The sequence below is a fragment of the Vanessa tameamea genome, chromosome 13, assembly GCF_037043105.1.
Source record: "Vanessa tameamea isolate UH-Manoa-2023 chromosome 13, ilVanTame1 primary haplotype, whole genome shotgun sequence".
NCBI lineage: Eukaryota > Metazoa > Arthropoda > Insecta > Lepidoptera > Nymphalidae > Vanessa > Vanessa tameamea.
The window spans coordinates 6,812,239-6,829,055 of record NC_087321.1 but is presented as its reverse complement, the minus strand read 5'-3'; the positions used below and the strand labels follow the sequence as shown (position 1 = coordinate 6,829,055).

General features: G+C 31.0%; 1 protein-coding gene across 1 annotated transcript in view; it reads left to right on the top strand.

Annotated features, from left to right (window-relative positions):
* LOC113403673 (transducin beta-like protein 2) overlaps nucleotides 1-16,817 on the top strand; it is a 70,388-nt gene that overhangs the window by 41,617 nt on the left and 11,954 nt on the right. Inside the window, exon 4 of the mRNA XM_064216816.1 lies at nucleotides 13,194-13,566. Coding sequence (XP_064072886.1) covers nucleotides 13,194-13,566 — 373 coding nt within the window. The remainder of the gene's footprint in view (nucleotides 1-13,193; nucleotides 13,567-16,817) is intronic.

Genomic DNA, 16,817 nt, shown 5'->3' with positions numbered 1-16,817 from the left:
CTTTAAGTTTTTCTTATAAATAAAATTATATATTGACTACAGTTAACGTTCCTACTACGAAAACAATACTTTTAATGGAGAGCGAGACCAAGAACGTTGCACTAAAATAAATTAAATTATTTTGAACCGAGATTGTCCAGCGTAACACGTAAATTTGAATATATATAATTATCTTTAAATAAACGATCGCTGGTTCAATTCCGGTCAAGCACCATTGAGTTTTGAAGTGATTCATATACATTTATAATACATTTCGTTTGTCGGAATGAGACTTGTATTAAGATCAGTGGCGTAACGTGCGTTTTCGTGCGTAAACGCAATAAAAGTGTCTCCACTTTGCCTATTGGAACATAGGAATCAACAAATTCCTCGTTGTATTTGTGAAAAATAGTATGTAAATCGTGGTTGCGAAAATATCATGTCTTGCAGTTTCATTAACATCATCTACATCCATCGTCTTTCCTCCTCGAAATAAAAGTATTGAAAGAAAAGAATCGTTTGTCGGGGCTAATTGAACATTGTAGGTTTTTAACATAGTTAATGAAATAATGCTTTTCCTGGCAAACGTTAATCGCTCGTCGCTAATATCGGTACGTGTCCGATGCAACCTTGGAGAGTCTGTCGTAAGTAATCGCTTGTCTTTAAAGGATTACGAAAGATGTAACAATCGCAGTGCAATTATCAGTTATTGTTATCGTACTTGAAAGTGATAATGTAAAATCTGATAATGATAAGATTCCGGAAGGTGTGGTGCTAATGTTTGTAAATACTTTGATAAAGTTTCGTGTAGCAACTTGCGGTTGCTTCAGGAAGTCGGTGGATGAACTTGAATACGGCTGATGAACTCTAAACATATAATTAGTAATGTTCACGCTTCATTTATCGACATCGTAGCCTTTTTGCTGTGAACAGAGATGTCTAATTACATAGTATATATTACAGTATAAAACTATAATATATGACTATATTTGTTTAAATAATTTTGAATGGTATTAGAATGAATACATGATATATTAAAAATAAAATAAAATTATTGGTAAACATTTTATAAGAATTTGCACGTATCGAAATTATTTTCAAGAAATAAGAGTAGATATTTTTATTATTGTTAATGCTAAAGGCTACAAAATAGCTACTGAAAATAAAAACATCAGTTGACAAACAGAGGAGATAATATTATATCATATATTATAGGAGATTTTTGAAAATTTAAATTCGAAAGTAACTATGCCTGCCAGTCAAGTTTTCTAGACTAAGCCACTAAACCGATTTGATGTTTTTTTTTTTATTTTTTTATAATTAAACCTATGCCTTGTGTGGAGACACAACACGAGGGCATTAGGTATTGTGTTCACAATGTACTAATAAGATCTATCTAGACCTAAGCTTTGCTAATCGTTCAATTGTGCAAAAGTCAATGTTCGATAAAATACTTACACATAATGCAATGTTCGCTTTTACTCAGTTATCTACAATTGCAACTAAACAGCTCGTGGTAGGAATACATAAAAAGATGACGAATCATTTAATTTTTTTTGGAACGTCGAACTTTGATGAAATAGAACCTCTTTGTCTTTTATTTTTATAACGTTGAACCGCCTTCTATGGAACATGAAACCTAAAAGGTATTGATCGGATATTGCTAGAACTTTCATTTGATATTTCATTATTTATGTCGATAGCTGCAGAAAGCCTTGAATACAATGTACGATAGCCTTGAATAAAACAAATGACAGTTATTAATAACATTAATTTTTTTATTGATGATTATTGATGATTTCCTTCATGTTTCATTACAAATAGAACTTATTTGTGTTTAATTTTAAATAAGTTCGTTGTTTCATATTTTGTTTTTTGTTTTGGTTTTCTCTGCTCCTTATCTGTATACTACTCATTAGTAAAAATATTATTAAGTATTATGATGTATGTATAAATTGTAAATAGTTTTAAATACTCATTTGGTCGATAAATTAGTCGAGACTAAATTATTATGAGTGGTCACGGAGTAGCGTATAAGGGTTAACATATAAATTGCTATGTTTTAGATAACCGCTTGCAAACTGTACGGATGTTCTTGTTAAGGTGATTCATTGTTGCTGTTACTATTTTCGTGGTTATTACGTCCATTGTCTTTTACGGTTGATAAACTCACAAAATAACTACCCATTCAATGTAACCCTTGTAAAAAAATCTGCACCCGGAACAGGTTAAAACCATCCGTTAGTACAGTCGAGTTATTCATATTTTGCATCGATGGTTTTTGTTTCAATTTTCAATATAAAGTAAAATTTGTTGTGTTTTCTTTTGAATATTTAAATATATTTGTTTGTTGTATAAAAATATAGAATAAAATTAAGGATGTTACACGACACTGATGGTATCTTTAAGTAAATAAATACTTTTTTGTTCAGTGTTGCTAATAAAAAAATGTTTGTACATATTTATGTACTTTACGTTTCTTAATGTTTAGTCATATATAAAAATTGAAATAATACTTCGGTTTCCAAATAAATATACGTTAAATATACTATATAAGTTTCGTTCCAACAGTCATTTAAAGATAGTTTGTACAAGTGACCGTCTTAAAAAGTTCAAGTGCCTCTTTAAATTCAATATTATATCGTGGCCTCAATGGAGTATAACAATGTTAAAGGACAATAAAATCACACTAAACAATTGAGTCCATCTTGTGATTTACATCACTAAGCACGCGGTTTTGTTTTTACTTATAAAATACATAGTTAAAATATAGCAATAAAATATTATTGATTACCTGTTACGGGTTAGCATTTTTTATCTACTATAGTAATTTCTTTGCTACTGAATTAAATATACACTAAGTAATATTCAGCGAAATACGTACATAGTTTTTTTTTATTAAGTGTATATTCCTCAGTCGAATATATATGGTGATCGTCGTCTATGCTAATTTTCCATTTTAAATGCAATTATTAATACTATAGAATAACTATGACTTGTCGAAATTGTTTATTTAATTTAAGCCATCGGCACAGAAATCCTATCCATCCTTCAAGTATAAACGCGGAAAATTATTAGCAACAAAGGAGTCGCGCGGCCATCTGTCTGCGCCTTCGTCATCACTACAGAAAGACTATTGGCTGCACTTATATATATTATATCTCTTTGTACACAGTGGTCAATATATCACGCTATTGCTAAGTCCGTTCTCCGAATTGATTTACCCCAATCGCCAGTTTTAAGTTGTAGACACTGACATTTAATATTTAAATTTCGGTACCACATTTTTTTTTTCGTTTTTCAATCTTTGGATAAAATTTTGCAACTGAATTTCGATGCAATCCCTCTACGGTTGACTTAAAATTTTGCACAATAAAATACTACAAACTCTGACTATATTTTTGATATGGTTACTTAATGTAATTCATCAATTATATCATTAGAACATCGGTTTTTTTGTAGCATCAATAGGAACATATGCATGCATCATAATCAGAACTTTTGATTGGCGTAGTAAGCCTTAACAATGTTTAATTACATTGTGTTCGTACGTAGTGATAAGAGGCATTGTATTCGCAATTCACACATAATCATTTGTATTTTCAACACTAAAAACAACGACTTTTCGAATTTCGCAACAAGTTCCTTGAGTTTTTGTGTAACATTGTTGTATTTTTTATGCTTTCAGAGATATGTATATAACTGTAAAATTATAAATACCGTACGATTATTAACTGATCTAACTCTTAACTAATAATAACTTATTCCGCGAGATTGTGAGCTATCGAAAGATTGTGAACGGAGAATGTTTGTAATTATTCGGTTAGTTCAGGTTAGGGCTTTTTATAATTCATCTGAAATCCACTTCGATAGATTTTAATCTATCGAAAAAAAATGCGTTAAATTGTAAGCAGTATGTCACGGTTCACAATCTTTCAGTAATTTAAAATATCGCGGAATAGATTATAATCTAACGATATTTACAATTTTACGGTGGCAAATATATATTTCAAATATTTGAATACTTTTTTTGTTGTTTTATTCTTATCTGTTATTCAACCTCAATATGTCATATTAAATCATATTAAATCTTATCGTTTGTTTTAATAACTCGCAAAATATGTGTTACGAAAGCTTATTAATTAAAATAATGCCTTATTAAAGACTTATTCTTAATATTTAGTGTGTAATCCAACGAAATATGACGTAAATATTATAATTCGAAATTAAATTAGAATTGTTCTAATACAATCGCCTTATAAAATGTTACAATGTTGCAGGTCATTAATTAAATTTTCTTTACAGATAGATGGGTGTATTAAAGATTAGATAGACTGTACTACTTTTAGTTTTATTTTATTTTATTAATAAATTTTGGCGGTGTGTGTATTTTTTTTTTATTAGTGCTTTGTGTAAGTCTATCTAGGTATTATCCAACTTTTTACTTGATCTACACACAACTGCTATATTTGTACTAATATTTGTACGGGTTTAAAGAGCGGTTGAGTCAGTGTTGCCCTTTGTAGCACAAGAGACATATCCGTCTTAAAATCAAAGTAAATATGAACGAAAAATTTTAATTCTTATAGTTGACGACGAAACTTTCCTATAGTAAATTAATTAAAAAGGCTCTATGAAGTTAACTGTTAAAAGTTAACTGACTTGAAAGCAAAATAAATAAGCGACGTTTACGTCGAAGTTGCGTAATTGGTGCGTATCATTAACATTGTGTAGAATAAATTTAATTACTAATTATGAAAGAGTAATAGCTTCTTGTAAAAGTAATCTCAAAGAATTAATTAAATTACACTCATTGTAGTTTACACTTGAGTTTTTGCGTAAAGAGATATCTCGCATACATACATTAAAAAAAAGAAATTCATGTCTTTTTTAATTAAATTTTTTACACGTCTAAATTAAATATCTTATAACGTTTAATTTATCATTGGAATGTCATCTTGCCTTGTATTTTCTTCATGTAAGTAAAACATTAAAGATGAATGAGTCCCAATAAAACACGCCGCTGCGCGAGCTGTACGATGATTGTGTATCTTGTAATAAATGATCTGGCAGATCACATCTTAACAATTATTTGTAAGTTTTTCAAGTAGGTACTTGTGTTTGCAATCCATTTTCCATAACTGAATGAAAACGCATTAAAGATACTGCACTTGTTTTAGAAAGTCTTATGTATACCTGATACATATAATAGAGCAATCAAGAGCAAGTTGCTCAGTGGTTAGGACGCGTGCTTCTTAAACGTAAATTGCGGGTTACAATCTAGTTGAGTATATAGTGAATATTGAAATTTGAATTGTGTGTAAATAGCAAATCTGTATCAACTTTTCTTACATTACAAACTTTTTGTAAATTATTATCGTGTATCTGCCCAGCTGTGGGCTAATCATAACTTAATCCCAAAGTATATTTTTCTACATTTTGTTGCTGAGAGGAAAAATTTCATTTTATATACATAGTTACATTGTTATAGGAATTGATTGCATGGTAGTATTCTGAAACCTGTCGTTACGTTAGCGAGCATTTGAAACAGCACACCAAAAAACGATTACGTAAAGCGAAAATGTACGTTTAAAAACACATCAAAAGTGACGGTAACAATGTTGTACAGTGTAGACATAGTGTCTTTATTTATAAATAACTAGTTGCTCCGCGCGTTTTCATTCGCGTTCGTGATCCGTCTCTGTTGGATGTAGTATATTATATTATAAATAACAAATATGGCTTATCAACTGTAATTTTATTTTTTAAATCTATTATAATAGTTCAGACAAAAATAACAAAAGAACTTTTTAACTTTGATATATTAGGAAAGATTAACATAGAAACATGACATTGAGTATTTTTTTTTATTTCATAGTTATTTTGAATTATGAATATTATTATATTAATAAAAAAATACACTGTCGTTATTATTACGCACGAATAAATAGAGCAGGAAGTGTCTGTATTATTAGTAAGAAATAAATAATAAATTAGAAAAATAGCTTGAAAAATAGTTCGATATACCTACATTTACTGTCTTTTTGGGTGGATGGTTAGGTGTTAGGTGGAATTTACATTACGAAATGCTTGACTTTCGATTTAATTTTGGAAATTGACGATTCAAATTTCTTCTTTGATTTGTCAATGCTTTTTTTTAACATGGGTTGCCGGAAGATCAAATGGGTCACCTGGCGATAAGTAGGCAGTGTCCATATACATTGGCGCCGTAAAATAATAACCTTTTCTCCGATTGGCGGAAATCGTCCACGAGATTATGTTTCTTATAAACGAAATTAGGCCTTAAGATATATTATTGGTTTGCTATGGTTAAGAAGCACTTGCTTCCGATCTAAGGGACCATTTCGACTTCCATGAAATAATAGAAACAGTTATATAATTGGTTTTATTATATAAATTGAAACTTCTATGGCTTCTTCAATAATCTTTAGAAGATTTAAATACGACCTATTCATATTAAATGTTTATTACTCTTAATTGTACAGTTCCTTGTTAATTACTTTATAAAGTTCTCGGTTGCGAATGTGTAATTAAGAACTTTAATTATCATAAACATGAATTTAATAATCAACATTTTTTAAAGTTGTATAATGGCGACTTTTTTTAATATAGTATTTTTTTGATATTAATAAATATTAAAAACTATTATAAAATATTAAAACGCTGTTGACAGCGATGAAAGGCCATTTCGATCTATCTATAAATGACATAAAAAAAAGTAAGTAGTCGCATATTACCTTTTCATATTTCCCTATCAAATTATTCTTCGCTTATTGAGTTTGCTGTAACAAAGTTTAAAATTCAGATTCAACTTGTCTAAGCGCTGGCAATGGGATTCTAGTTTACATTTTGTTCTATCTATTATATATATACAAATCTTTGCTGATCGATTTTAGAATTCATACTGAGTGGGACATGCCTACCGTTTCAGTTTTGGATAATAAATATAAAGACGTAAAAACGTCGTCAAAATAAACGCATTGTAGATTTCAACAATTGCATTAATAAATACACATAAAAACATTTCATAGACTGGTCTCTGATTTATACAGTAGAGCTGTAAAATATAATTTCCGATCTAAGGAGTAACAAATAATACGATGATTAATTAAATTAAAAAGGTAAACAAATATAGGTTGTGGTTTTCTGACAACTGTATCTCTAGTGCGAAACATTATTATTTTTATTACAATTTACATTGGATAAACGAAATTGAGCTGTTTGATGTAAGAGTGTATATAATATGATTAAATTTTAATTAGACAATTATATTAATAAAAAAATTTGGTATATAGAAAACTTTTTATTGCGGTTCAAAAAACTTTGGCAGTTACCTAAAACCCTCTTTATTTCTTGAGATAAAAACAATTTTTCTATTTTTGATTAATGGTAATAAAAAAAGAACAAAGAATAATACCGAGATACATTAATAACCACTTGGCAATAAACAAAAAGACGAAAGAACCAAAATGCGTTTTCTTTTATTTTTTTTGGCAGGCAGACCATATGGTCCACCTGCTGGCAAATGGCATCCATTGCGGTTGGCATTCTTTTCGCTATCGCGCCGCAAACCATAAGATTTGAAATGTTTTATTTCTTCTGCCTGTAATGTGTAATTACATTGACCTACTACAGTTTTTAAACCGGAACACATCTAATAATAAATATAAATTATCGATTTTTGGTGGAAGAATTATTGATGACTGGGTGGTACCTACCCAGGCGTACTTACTCTAAACCTACCACGATGTGGGTATTACATAACGATCATTATTTTCCACCAGTATTTGCTTAATAAATATTTAATTCCATACAAAGAAACGCCAGGTAAAAGCTACCCACGCTGTTTATTGATTTTATATACACAAACTTTATTGTTTGTATATACTTCACCTTCAATTTATTTCACATTAAAAACCTACACAAACAGCCCTTGCTCTTAATCATAAATTACTTTTTGCGTTCTTAAATTTTTATATCTGATCAACGATTGCGTTTGGTTTATTACAAAATACTTTGTGACTAATTCACTAAAACATATCAAAAGTATGAAGTGTTATAGGAGAGCAGAGTCTCCTGAAACAAGACCGAGTTCGACTGGTAACTAAGTAGGCCGCAATGTTCGTGTACAACTCGATAATATATTAAACTGAAATTAATATGTGTGTAACTAACTAATAAACTTGAAAAGTAAAGTGAATGAGCGTATTACAATGTACTAAAGAATGTTTGTTTTGCTGTTTGTTTGGTGGCTATTAAATAAGAAATGATTATTGAATACGATGTGTGAGACGAGATCACAAGATTTCGCTACGTAGTAACATGAAGCGCGCCACTTTCAAGATTGTCTAAGTTAAGTTCTCATTATTGTTCGAACAACACTGCTATCTTTTTTTTTAAATAAACACAATGCGTAATAAAATTATCATGGCAAATACATTGAACATGATCATAATATATCTTTCAATTTCTAATTAAATTCTAAACAATCTTGCTATTGTTTTCTCCACTTCAATAAAAACTTTATTAAGTTATAAGAAGGAAATATTGTTTGTTTTGTGCAACATTTGCGAAAGGGTCGGCAAAATTATAATCTTTTTTTTTTTATAATTAAAACAAAAACTATTATACATTGAACATATATATATTAAATAAAATAACAATAACAATATATAGTGCTATACATATATAAAAAATATATTTATAATAGGTATGTAATGTCCATGAGTAAAATTTTTGAATTGTTGTTTTTAACGACAACGAATTCACAAATCCGTTACAAGTAAATAATATAATTTATAATAACAATTTTCTATCCGAGACGATAATCCTCCGAACTATCTGTATCTGTTTCAAATTTATTCTCATTCATTCTCCCAACGATATTACCATTTCCGACCTATATCTTCAGCAACATCTATTTGCGTCATCCAGGTCACGACTTAGAACATTTGCGTTGTGATAAACGCTCTAGAACATGCAACCTAAATATACAATAACAATGCGGGCAGATGTAATAACGATACATAGACATTAATTATAAGCCACTATTAATATCGATTTCAGTATCATACGTTATTAGGTCATAATGATACCGCTATGTTTCCCGATTACGACAATGGATGACTAAAAAGTATTTATTACAAATGGAACGCTACACAACGTACGATTTGAATTATATAGGTTACAGATATCGTTATCTTTATGTGCTGATATATGAGTAGACGTTTTTTTAAGTAATGGTTAAAAAAAATAACTCTTATGTTAATATATACAAAACTTTTATCAATGGAAATAGCGCGATGCAGGGAAGATTTTGGTGTGTAATATTGTTGCATAAAGATTTGACTATTGACACGAGCAGCGTAATTTTCATGTTTATGTATCGAATAAAAGCGGTTGGAATTCAAAATTTACTTAGTACGCATACCGTTAAGAGTTTTAATGACTTAACGTAGAATAAACATTTTAGTCTAATCTTATCACGATTATGTATGCGCTACGTGTAAGTTTTAAGTGTATTTATTTCGGAGTGACTTAGAAATGAACTCGTAGTTTAAATGACAAAAACGTTATCTACTTCCAAGGTTATTTGAATACATTAAGATCTTTACACTGAACACAAAGGAGTTACTTCCGGAAAATCTTTCCGTGTCGTCTTCAACTTTCCTTCATGTAAATGAGCTTTAAATCTTTAAAATTTTTAGATACAATTTTAGATTTTAAATTATATAGAATATGATTCCTTTTGTTCCCGCGTTAGGCAGGTTTTGTCACATTGTATCTATCGTCTGTTTATGGATTGAAGAGTGAGTGCTGACTACTTCGCCAGACAGCCATTATGTTCGTTATCACTGGTGCGACCTTCCTCTGGAACAATGGCGTTATTGTACCTACCTACCTACCGACTACCGTACCTTGTATTGTGTAGATATACGCTCGGATCGTCGCACGCGCAGCCTCGAGTATATATTTTTAGCTACAGGAAGGTTCGACGGTCATATTTCCTCGAGAGCGTGCCTACATAAAACACGATGCTGATTATTTGGACTGCATAAGTAGCAGTCAATCTGTTTTGTTAACTTTATCTCAGCATTTATTCATGTTCTCATTGTATACATTGAGTGTACCTATTATAGGATTATATAAGAATATCCCACAGACATTTTTACGTTTACATTAAATATATATTAATAGGAAATATGTATTGATGTTTTAAAGGCTTAACTGTATTATTTATTGATTCTAATGCAAATACAAAATGTTATTGTAAATAATGAACACCTATAATTAATATATTAGTAATAGTAATTCGTATAAAAGATTCACTACTAAGTTTTTTTGTCGGTTACTATATAATTCACACTTTCAATGTAGAGTTTTGATCCATTATCATATATCTTAGGGAAATAATTATCACTAACAATAGATTTAAAAATTATACATTAAAAATACTTAAAAAGATCGTTCCGGGTTCGAATAAAGAATTATTGGGTCATAGTTATATCTGTCAGTAAATTTTCAATAGTAGTTATAATTTCACATAAAGGCTGCGCCTAATGTCTCTTCTCCCATCGAACTGACAGCAAGGGTCATAGAAATAAATAAAAATTGGCCGCCTAGTCTGAATTTAGGTCAGGGCGAAATTATAATTATTTGCTTTAAAAAAATTGTATACACCACGCTGTCACTGGTGATCGATAATATTATAATGACTTTATCGAAACAAATTACAACCGGTTCGTACACATATTATCTTAATGTTAATTTGTAAATTGTCACTAATTGTTGTTATTTACAAAAAAATCCTAATAGCATTATTGTTGTAGAAATCGGCTACTATGGCATATTAAATTACTATAAGTAACAAACTTAAAGAATGTCTTATGTAACAATTTTTACAATTGACTAAAGCATACGAAACAGCTTTTACGCTTATTGTATTTTATAATATGAGATATAGCCCCCCCCCTATATCTCATATTATAAAATATATATAAGATAGCTCAGTGAATTTCACTTAAAAAAAAAAAGACCTGCTGAGTTTCTTACGCCGGTTCTTCTCAGGTCAGGGTGTTCCTTTTTCCGAACCGGTGGTAGTGTTTAATTTGACCATCAATAAGTAAATGTGCTTCTATGTTGAATAAAGGAATTTTGAGTTTGAGTTTGGGTTTGAGTTTAAGATCCCTGGTGAAATCAGGCTAACGATCACTGAGATTTTATTTCATTGATTTGTGTTTATATAACATTTCGAGCTCAATGCAAAAGTAAAATATCGTGAGAAAACTTGCATGTGTAAGATGGAACTCTGCCATATATAGGTATATTCATCAGTCCGCACTGACGCAACATTATGGAATACGTTGAAATGTTAAAATTTTTCTTAGCCCATCTCTAAGACGTTTGCGGTTACTTACTTTTTTTAAATAACATAAATGGTTATAAAATTAAGGGTTCAAGATTTCATAATGTTTTTTGGAATTATATTATGTTTGTTTGCCAACAATGTAAAAAAAATATTGGTATTGTGAACAAGATGACCTTCTCCTCAACGGAAGAGGAGGCCTTAGCCCAGCAGTGGGAAATTTACAGGCTGATTATGTTATGTTTATGATTATGAACAAGATGACCAAACGTCGCCGAATCATAGGGCCGACGTGGGGTGTTATTGAATTTCAAGTTTTTACAAATAACCTTCACCTTCGGACATCTCGTCAAAATTCAAAATATCACCCACACCACCTAGATGTCCGAAAATCAACAACAGCGCGATTTTTAAGACATTTTCTGCCTCGCACAACCACTCTGTGTAACCTTCTTTCGTTTTTCCGAACCGATACGACTTGGGAACCTTCAAGAAAAGAGCGTACTCCTTCCTGAAAGGCCGGTAACGCACCTGCAAGCCCCCCGGCGTTGCAGATGTCCATGGGCGGTGGTAGTCACTTTTCATCAGTTGAGCCTCCTGCTTGTTTGCCAAATCTAACATAAAAAAATAATAATTGCATGTTTATCTAATGATATAGTTATTATTACTTGGGCATACCAATTGTCCTTGCAATACGACGGAATAAATATTCGATCTTTAGAAATAAGGTGTTTTGTTTGTCCCAGAGTGCATTACCCTCCGATCTCGAAGCTAATCTAATAAGCGGTGAGCTGGCGACATCGTCACGGCCGCGTGTTTACTTAGACAGAAACAATTCTTGACAAACGTGATTTTTCCTTAGTATAACTAATGCGCAATATGTTTTTTTCATACGTAAGACTTGATATGGCCTGCGTTATTTGTCTCGAGATGTTTTGAGAGCATTTATTACGCATGCGTTAGATGAAAAACATATCATCAATAACTTCTTTATTCGTCATATAATTTTTATCTAGCAACTCACTCTAACCAAGCACAATTACGCACAAATGGTGTAAAAATATCTGTTAGTATTGTTTCTTTAAAATATCACAATTCTCCATTGATCAGTCTTAACCAGGTGAAATTAGCGGATCGCATTGTACTTTTATTGGTTATACCTACTTAACAAAACGCTTTATAATCTTCTTTCTGGCTCTTCTAAATGTAGTAATCTACATGTAAAACCATTGAATTATGAAAATAATGCCCCATATTATTTATAATTGATCTATAGTAAGGACGATTATTTTAAATCAATTCACCGTAACTTTCTAGAAGGCTATTAGCACTTTGTATGTAAAAACGCTGACGGAAAATTACCTCTGTGACACGATTACGCAACTTTTAACCCATATTATAATTAATATTAGGAATATAAAATTAATTAATGGTTATCAATCGTATCTCTTTCCCGATCCCGATTTGAAATATCCTTATTTTATTCTTATAGAAAGCAAGGTTATCTAAATATAATATGTTTATTTGTCGCATATGTAAACGGATTTGGATGATTTTCCATGTTGAAATCTTAATGTTCTTGATGACAATGGCTTGTTATAATATGCTATTGATTTTTATATATTATATGAACTTGATTTTAGAACGTCCGGTGTCCTTATTTCTGTGTTTTTTTATTTATTTCATCTGATTTAATTGTAACAAAAAAAAATGAATTGATAGTTTGCAGACTAAATCGATTTCCTCAGAGCAATGTTTTTTAGTCATTTAATTGCGGCTTGCTGTTATCCTTGTTGTTTTAACAAAGCGTATTTTCACTGTTTTCCAGGCTCACGAGGATGACGTAATCGGTTTCGGAATTTCCAGCAATGGCAAATTCTTAATGTCCTGTACGTCGAAAACAGATATGATTATTTGGGATCTAAAAGGACAACAACTTCACCGGCTCGACACCTACCTCATGAACACTCATACAGCCAAAATATCACCATGCGGTCGCTTCGTAGTCGCTACAGGTTTTTCGCCAGACGTTAAAGTAATGGAGGTCGGTTTCACGCGAACCGGTGAATTCAAACAGGTGACAAAGGCATACGAGCTGACGGGACACACGTCCGGTGTTTATGACGTGGCCTTTGCAGTGGATACGTCGCACATCGCGACTGTGTCGAAGGACGGCACGTGGAAGCTCTACCACACGAGAAGTGAGTATCGAGTGATTAATATATTGTTATAATTTTCACATTAACATTGCGTCATAATTAATAAAATTTTCGAACTCTATTTTACAAGGAGACTGCTATTTAGTTGCATTTATGTACGTTTTGTTATTATTTACGATTTTAACTATGAATGTGTAATTTGTATTTAAAAGCGCTAATGTTCTGTTATTAACTATGAACGCGTGAATCAGATGATAAAAATATATCAATTGGAAGAAATTAAAAACTGATTTTTATGTTAGATATTCTAGTTATATAACGCTGTTTGTTTTATATTATTAATTACACGGCGGTGGACTAGCAAAAAAGTTATCTGATGGTAAGTATACCGCTCATAGGTATTGGTGATATAAGAAATATTAAGTCTCATGTTATCTCTCAGCTAAAGGACGTCCACTGCTGGACATTTGCCTCCCCCAAAGATCACCACAACCACCAAGTATTTAGTATTCCTTTACATTAAAAGAAAAATATAATTCATATGGCTCACTTGTACCTAATTTAAACCGGAACAAAACAAAACAACGTAACGCTGAGGAGTGGTGAAATAACTGATTAGTATACTATAATACAGTATTACTTATACTAGACATCGTAAAAACAAAAAAAAACATGAATCATCAATAAATTTACATCAAAAATATACTACACACCCTAGAGGAAAATATTAAAATAATTTTTTTTGGACATACGGAATTTCGGGAACGATACCGAAACCGGTTTGTTAACACTATTTCGGAACACTTTCATACATCTACATTTGCACTCTTGGTTTAGTGTTTTGTAGTTTTATCAGTATTACCTTTAATTCACTGTAGTATTGAAACGAATATCTATAGAAACTGAGCAACAGCTGCTGAGAACAACACACACTAACTAGGGTTCTCAAATTTATTATTATGCCTTTTTAATTATACTTTTGTTTGCAAAATAAAATTATTTACCTCATCTACTAATGGCTTCAGAAAAATCGAAATTAATGAAAATAAATAACTACAAAATGTAGCAATACTAGAAAATGATTATTTTGTAATGTTATTCTTAGTAGTGCAATAAAAATAATGTTTAAGATATTTTATGACTTCAAAAACAGTTTTTATAATTATTAATTACACAAATAAAACTTATTATGGTTTATTTATCTTAAAACTGCATCGTTATTTTTGTTGTTTCAAAGTTAGTTAGCAACCCTATAGGTAACGTGCGTTAACCCGACCGTTTCCAGAAAAAAAACTCCGCCGACGTGAACTGGTTACATCTCTCCTCTTTAATGCCCACAGCCGTGTAATATGCCATGAAATTCCTCCGCATTGCTGCCAATAATACACGTTGTTGCATCATGCAAATTGGATTTGCAAATAAATATTATAATTTACCTCATGTACTAGAATAACACCTCTTTAGTCTATCTTCTTGACTTCTTTTAACGTCTCGAATATGTAATTATTGGATGAGATTCTTCTGCGGACGACGTAACCGGCTAAATATATTTTCCTTGTACGCATTTTTGTAATTGCATTCTGATGATTGCATTGAATACATTATTACTATGAAATTATACACAAAATATAAAATACGGATATTATCGCTGAGTTTTTTTTTGTTAATTGCACAAAGTACTAACTAATGATCATGACCTGTGATTAAAGAACGTCAGTAAGGAACTTTATCAGATTTGGCGATTTCACTAAAGTGACAAAAAAATTAAATATGATTTTATTGCCATTTTTGTTCTCCATCGTTCAAAAACAGATCTAAAACTTACTCATCTCAATGTGGAAAATACAGGAGTATGGTGTTCTGTGTATTTGCACAAACTCGGGTGCCTTTTGTTCCCTCACTCTCGTCATCTAATGGGACGGGAAATTCGACAAAATCGAAGAGTTTCGGCGCAGGGCCAATAGCTTATCATGCTGTCCGAGAAACGGGAGTATACACACTTTCCAGACTCCGAATTTCTATTTAGAAATAATGGATTGAAAAATTACATAACTTTATATCGACACGAACTGGAGTTAAAACCTACGAACTGACGTTCGCGGCCTTACGTTTATCCACTAGACCAACGAGGTATTGCAAATTTCTATATAATGGTGTTCAAATTATGTTCAACTCGTTCATTTTATACCATAGAGGTAGTACTTTAAAACGTATTTCATCAAACTGACTCATAATGGAAATATCGTCATTGCTAACAGGATAATTGAAGAATATTTATGAGCTTAAATGTTTTCCATTTAATGGAAAACATTTTATAACGTGCACCGTAGCGTGACGTCAGCACCAGGTCTGCCCCATTGCGAATACGTAACACTTGTATTATAAACATATATTAACATCCTCAAATCTAATATGTTGAAAAGACTAAATAGAATCTAAAAAGAAATTCGGAAATAGAATTTTAATAATACGTCAGATAGGGGAATTAAATCAACTGCGATCGTGTTTTCGGGTATTTCTAATTAGTTATTCTCGGTAACAGTTCTGTGGTGGAAATTGATAATATTAGTATGGCGATATGGATACCGATGAGGCCGTGAGACTGGGCATGTAGTCGTGAGATTGCGTACTTTGAACCGAGAGGCGAGAGTCCAAGCCAGGTCCGTAATGTTTGCGCATACGCTTGTGCACGAAAGCCACTCTTGCGTAGTTGGCTATTTGATAATCGCATCGTGGAAGACATCAGCCATAAAGAAAAAATATTTATAACATATTTGATTGTAAGGATATAAAATGTAATTTTTACATATTATAATTGTACTCGCAGAACGATTTTATTAATCATCGGATACCTTGAAACGCGGAGACAAACAGACTTCTTTTTTACCGTTTGATCTATAGTACTTATTATATGTGTAACTTTTGTAGTGCCCTTTAAAGTATAAATAATTTCTGTTAAATTTTTAATATACTAAATAAATATTTTTAAAAAATCTGTATTGTTTAGATCGTTATAATGTATTTTAATATAAAATCTGTTAAATTTGTAAAATGTTTATAAAACATAATTAATTAAACTTTTCGATAACGCAATCATAAACACTTAGAAACGGTTTAATTAAATTGAAATTTCTCAATTATTGTCTATACTATAAGTAGGATGTTGCTTTAAAGGATGCTCTATAGGATGTTGTAAATATAGAAATCGTATTCCAATGATATTATTTTAAAAACAGGTATATATTATTAATAAAATAATATTTTCTAGTGCTTTGATATTGTTTAAACAGTTT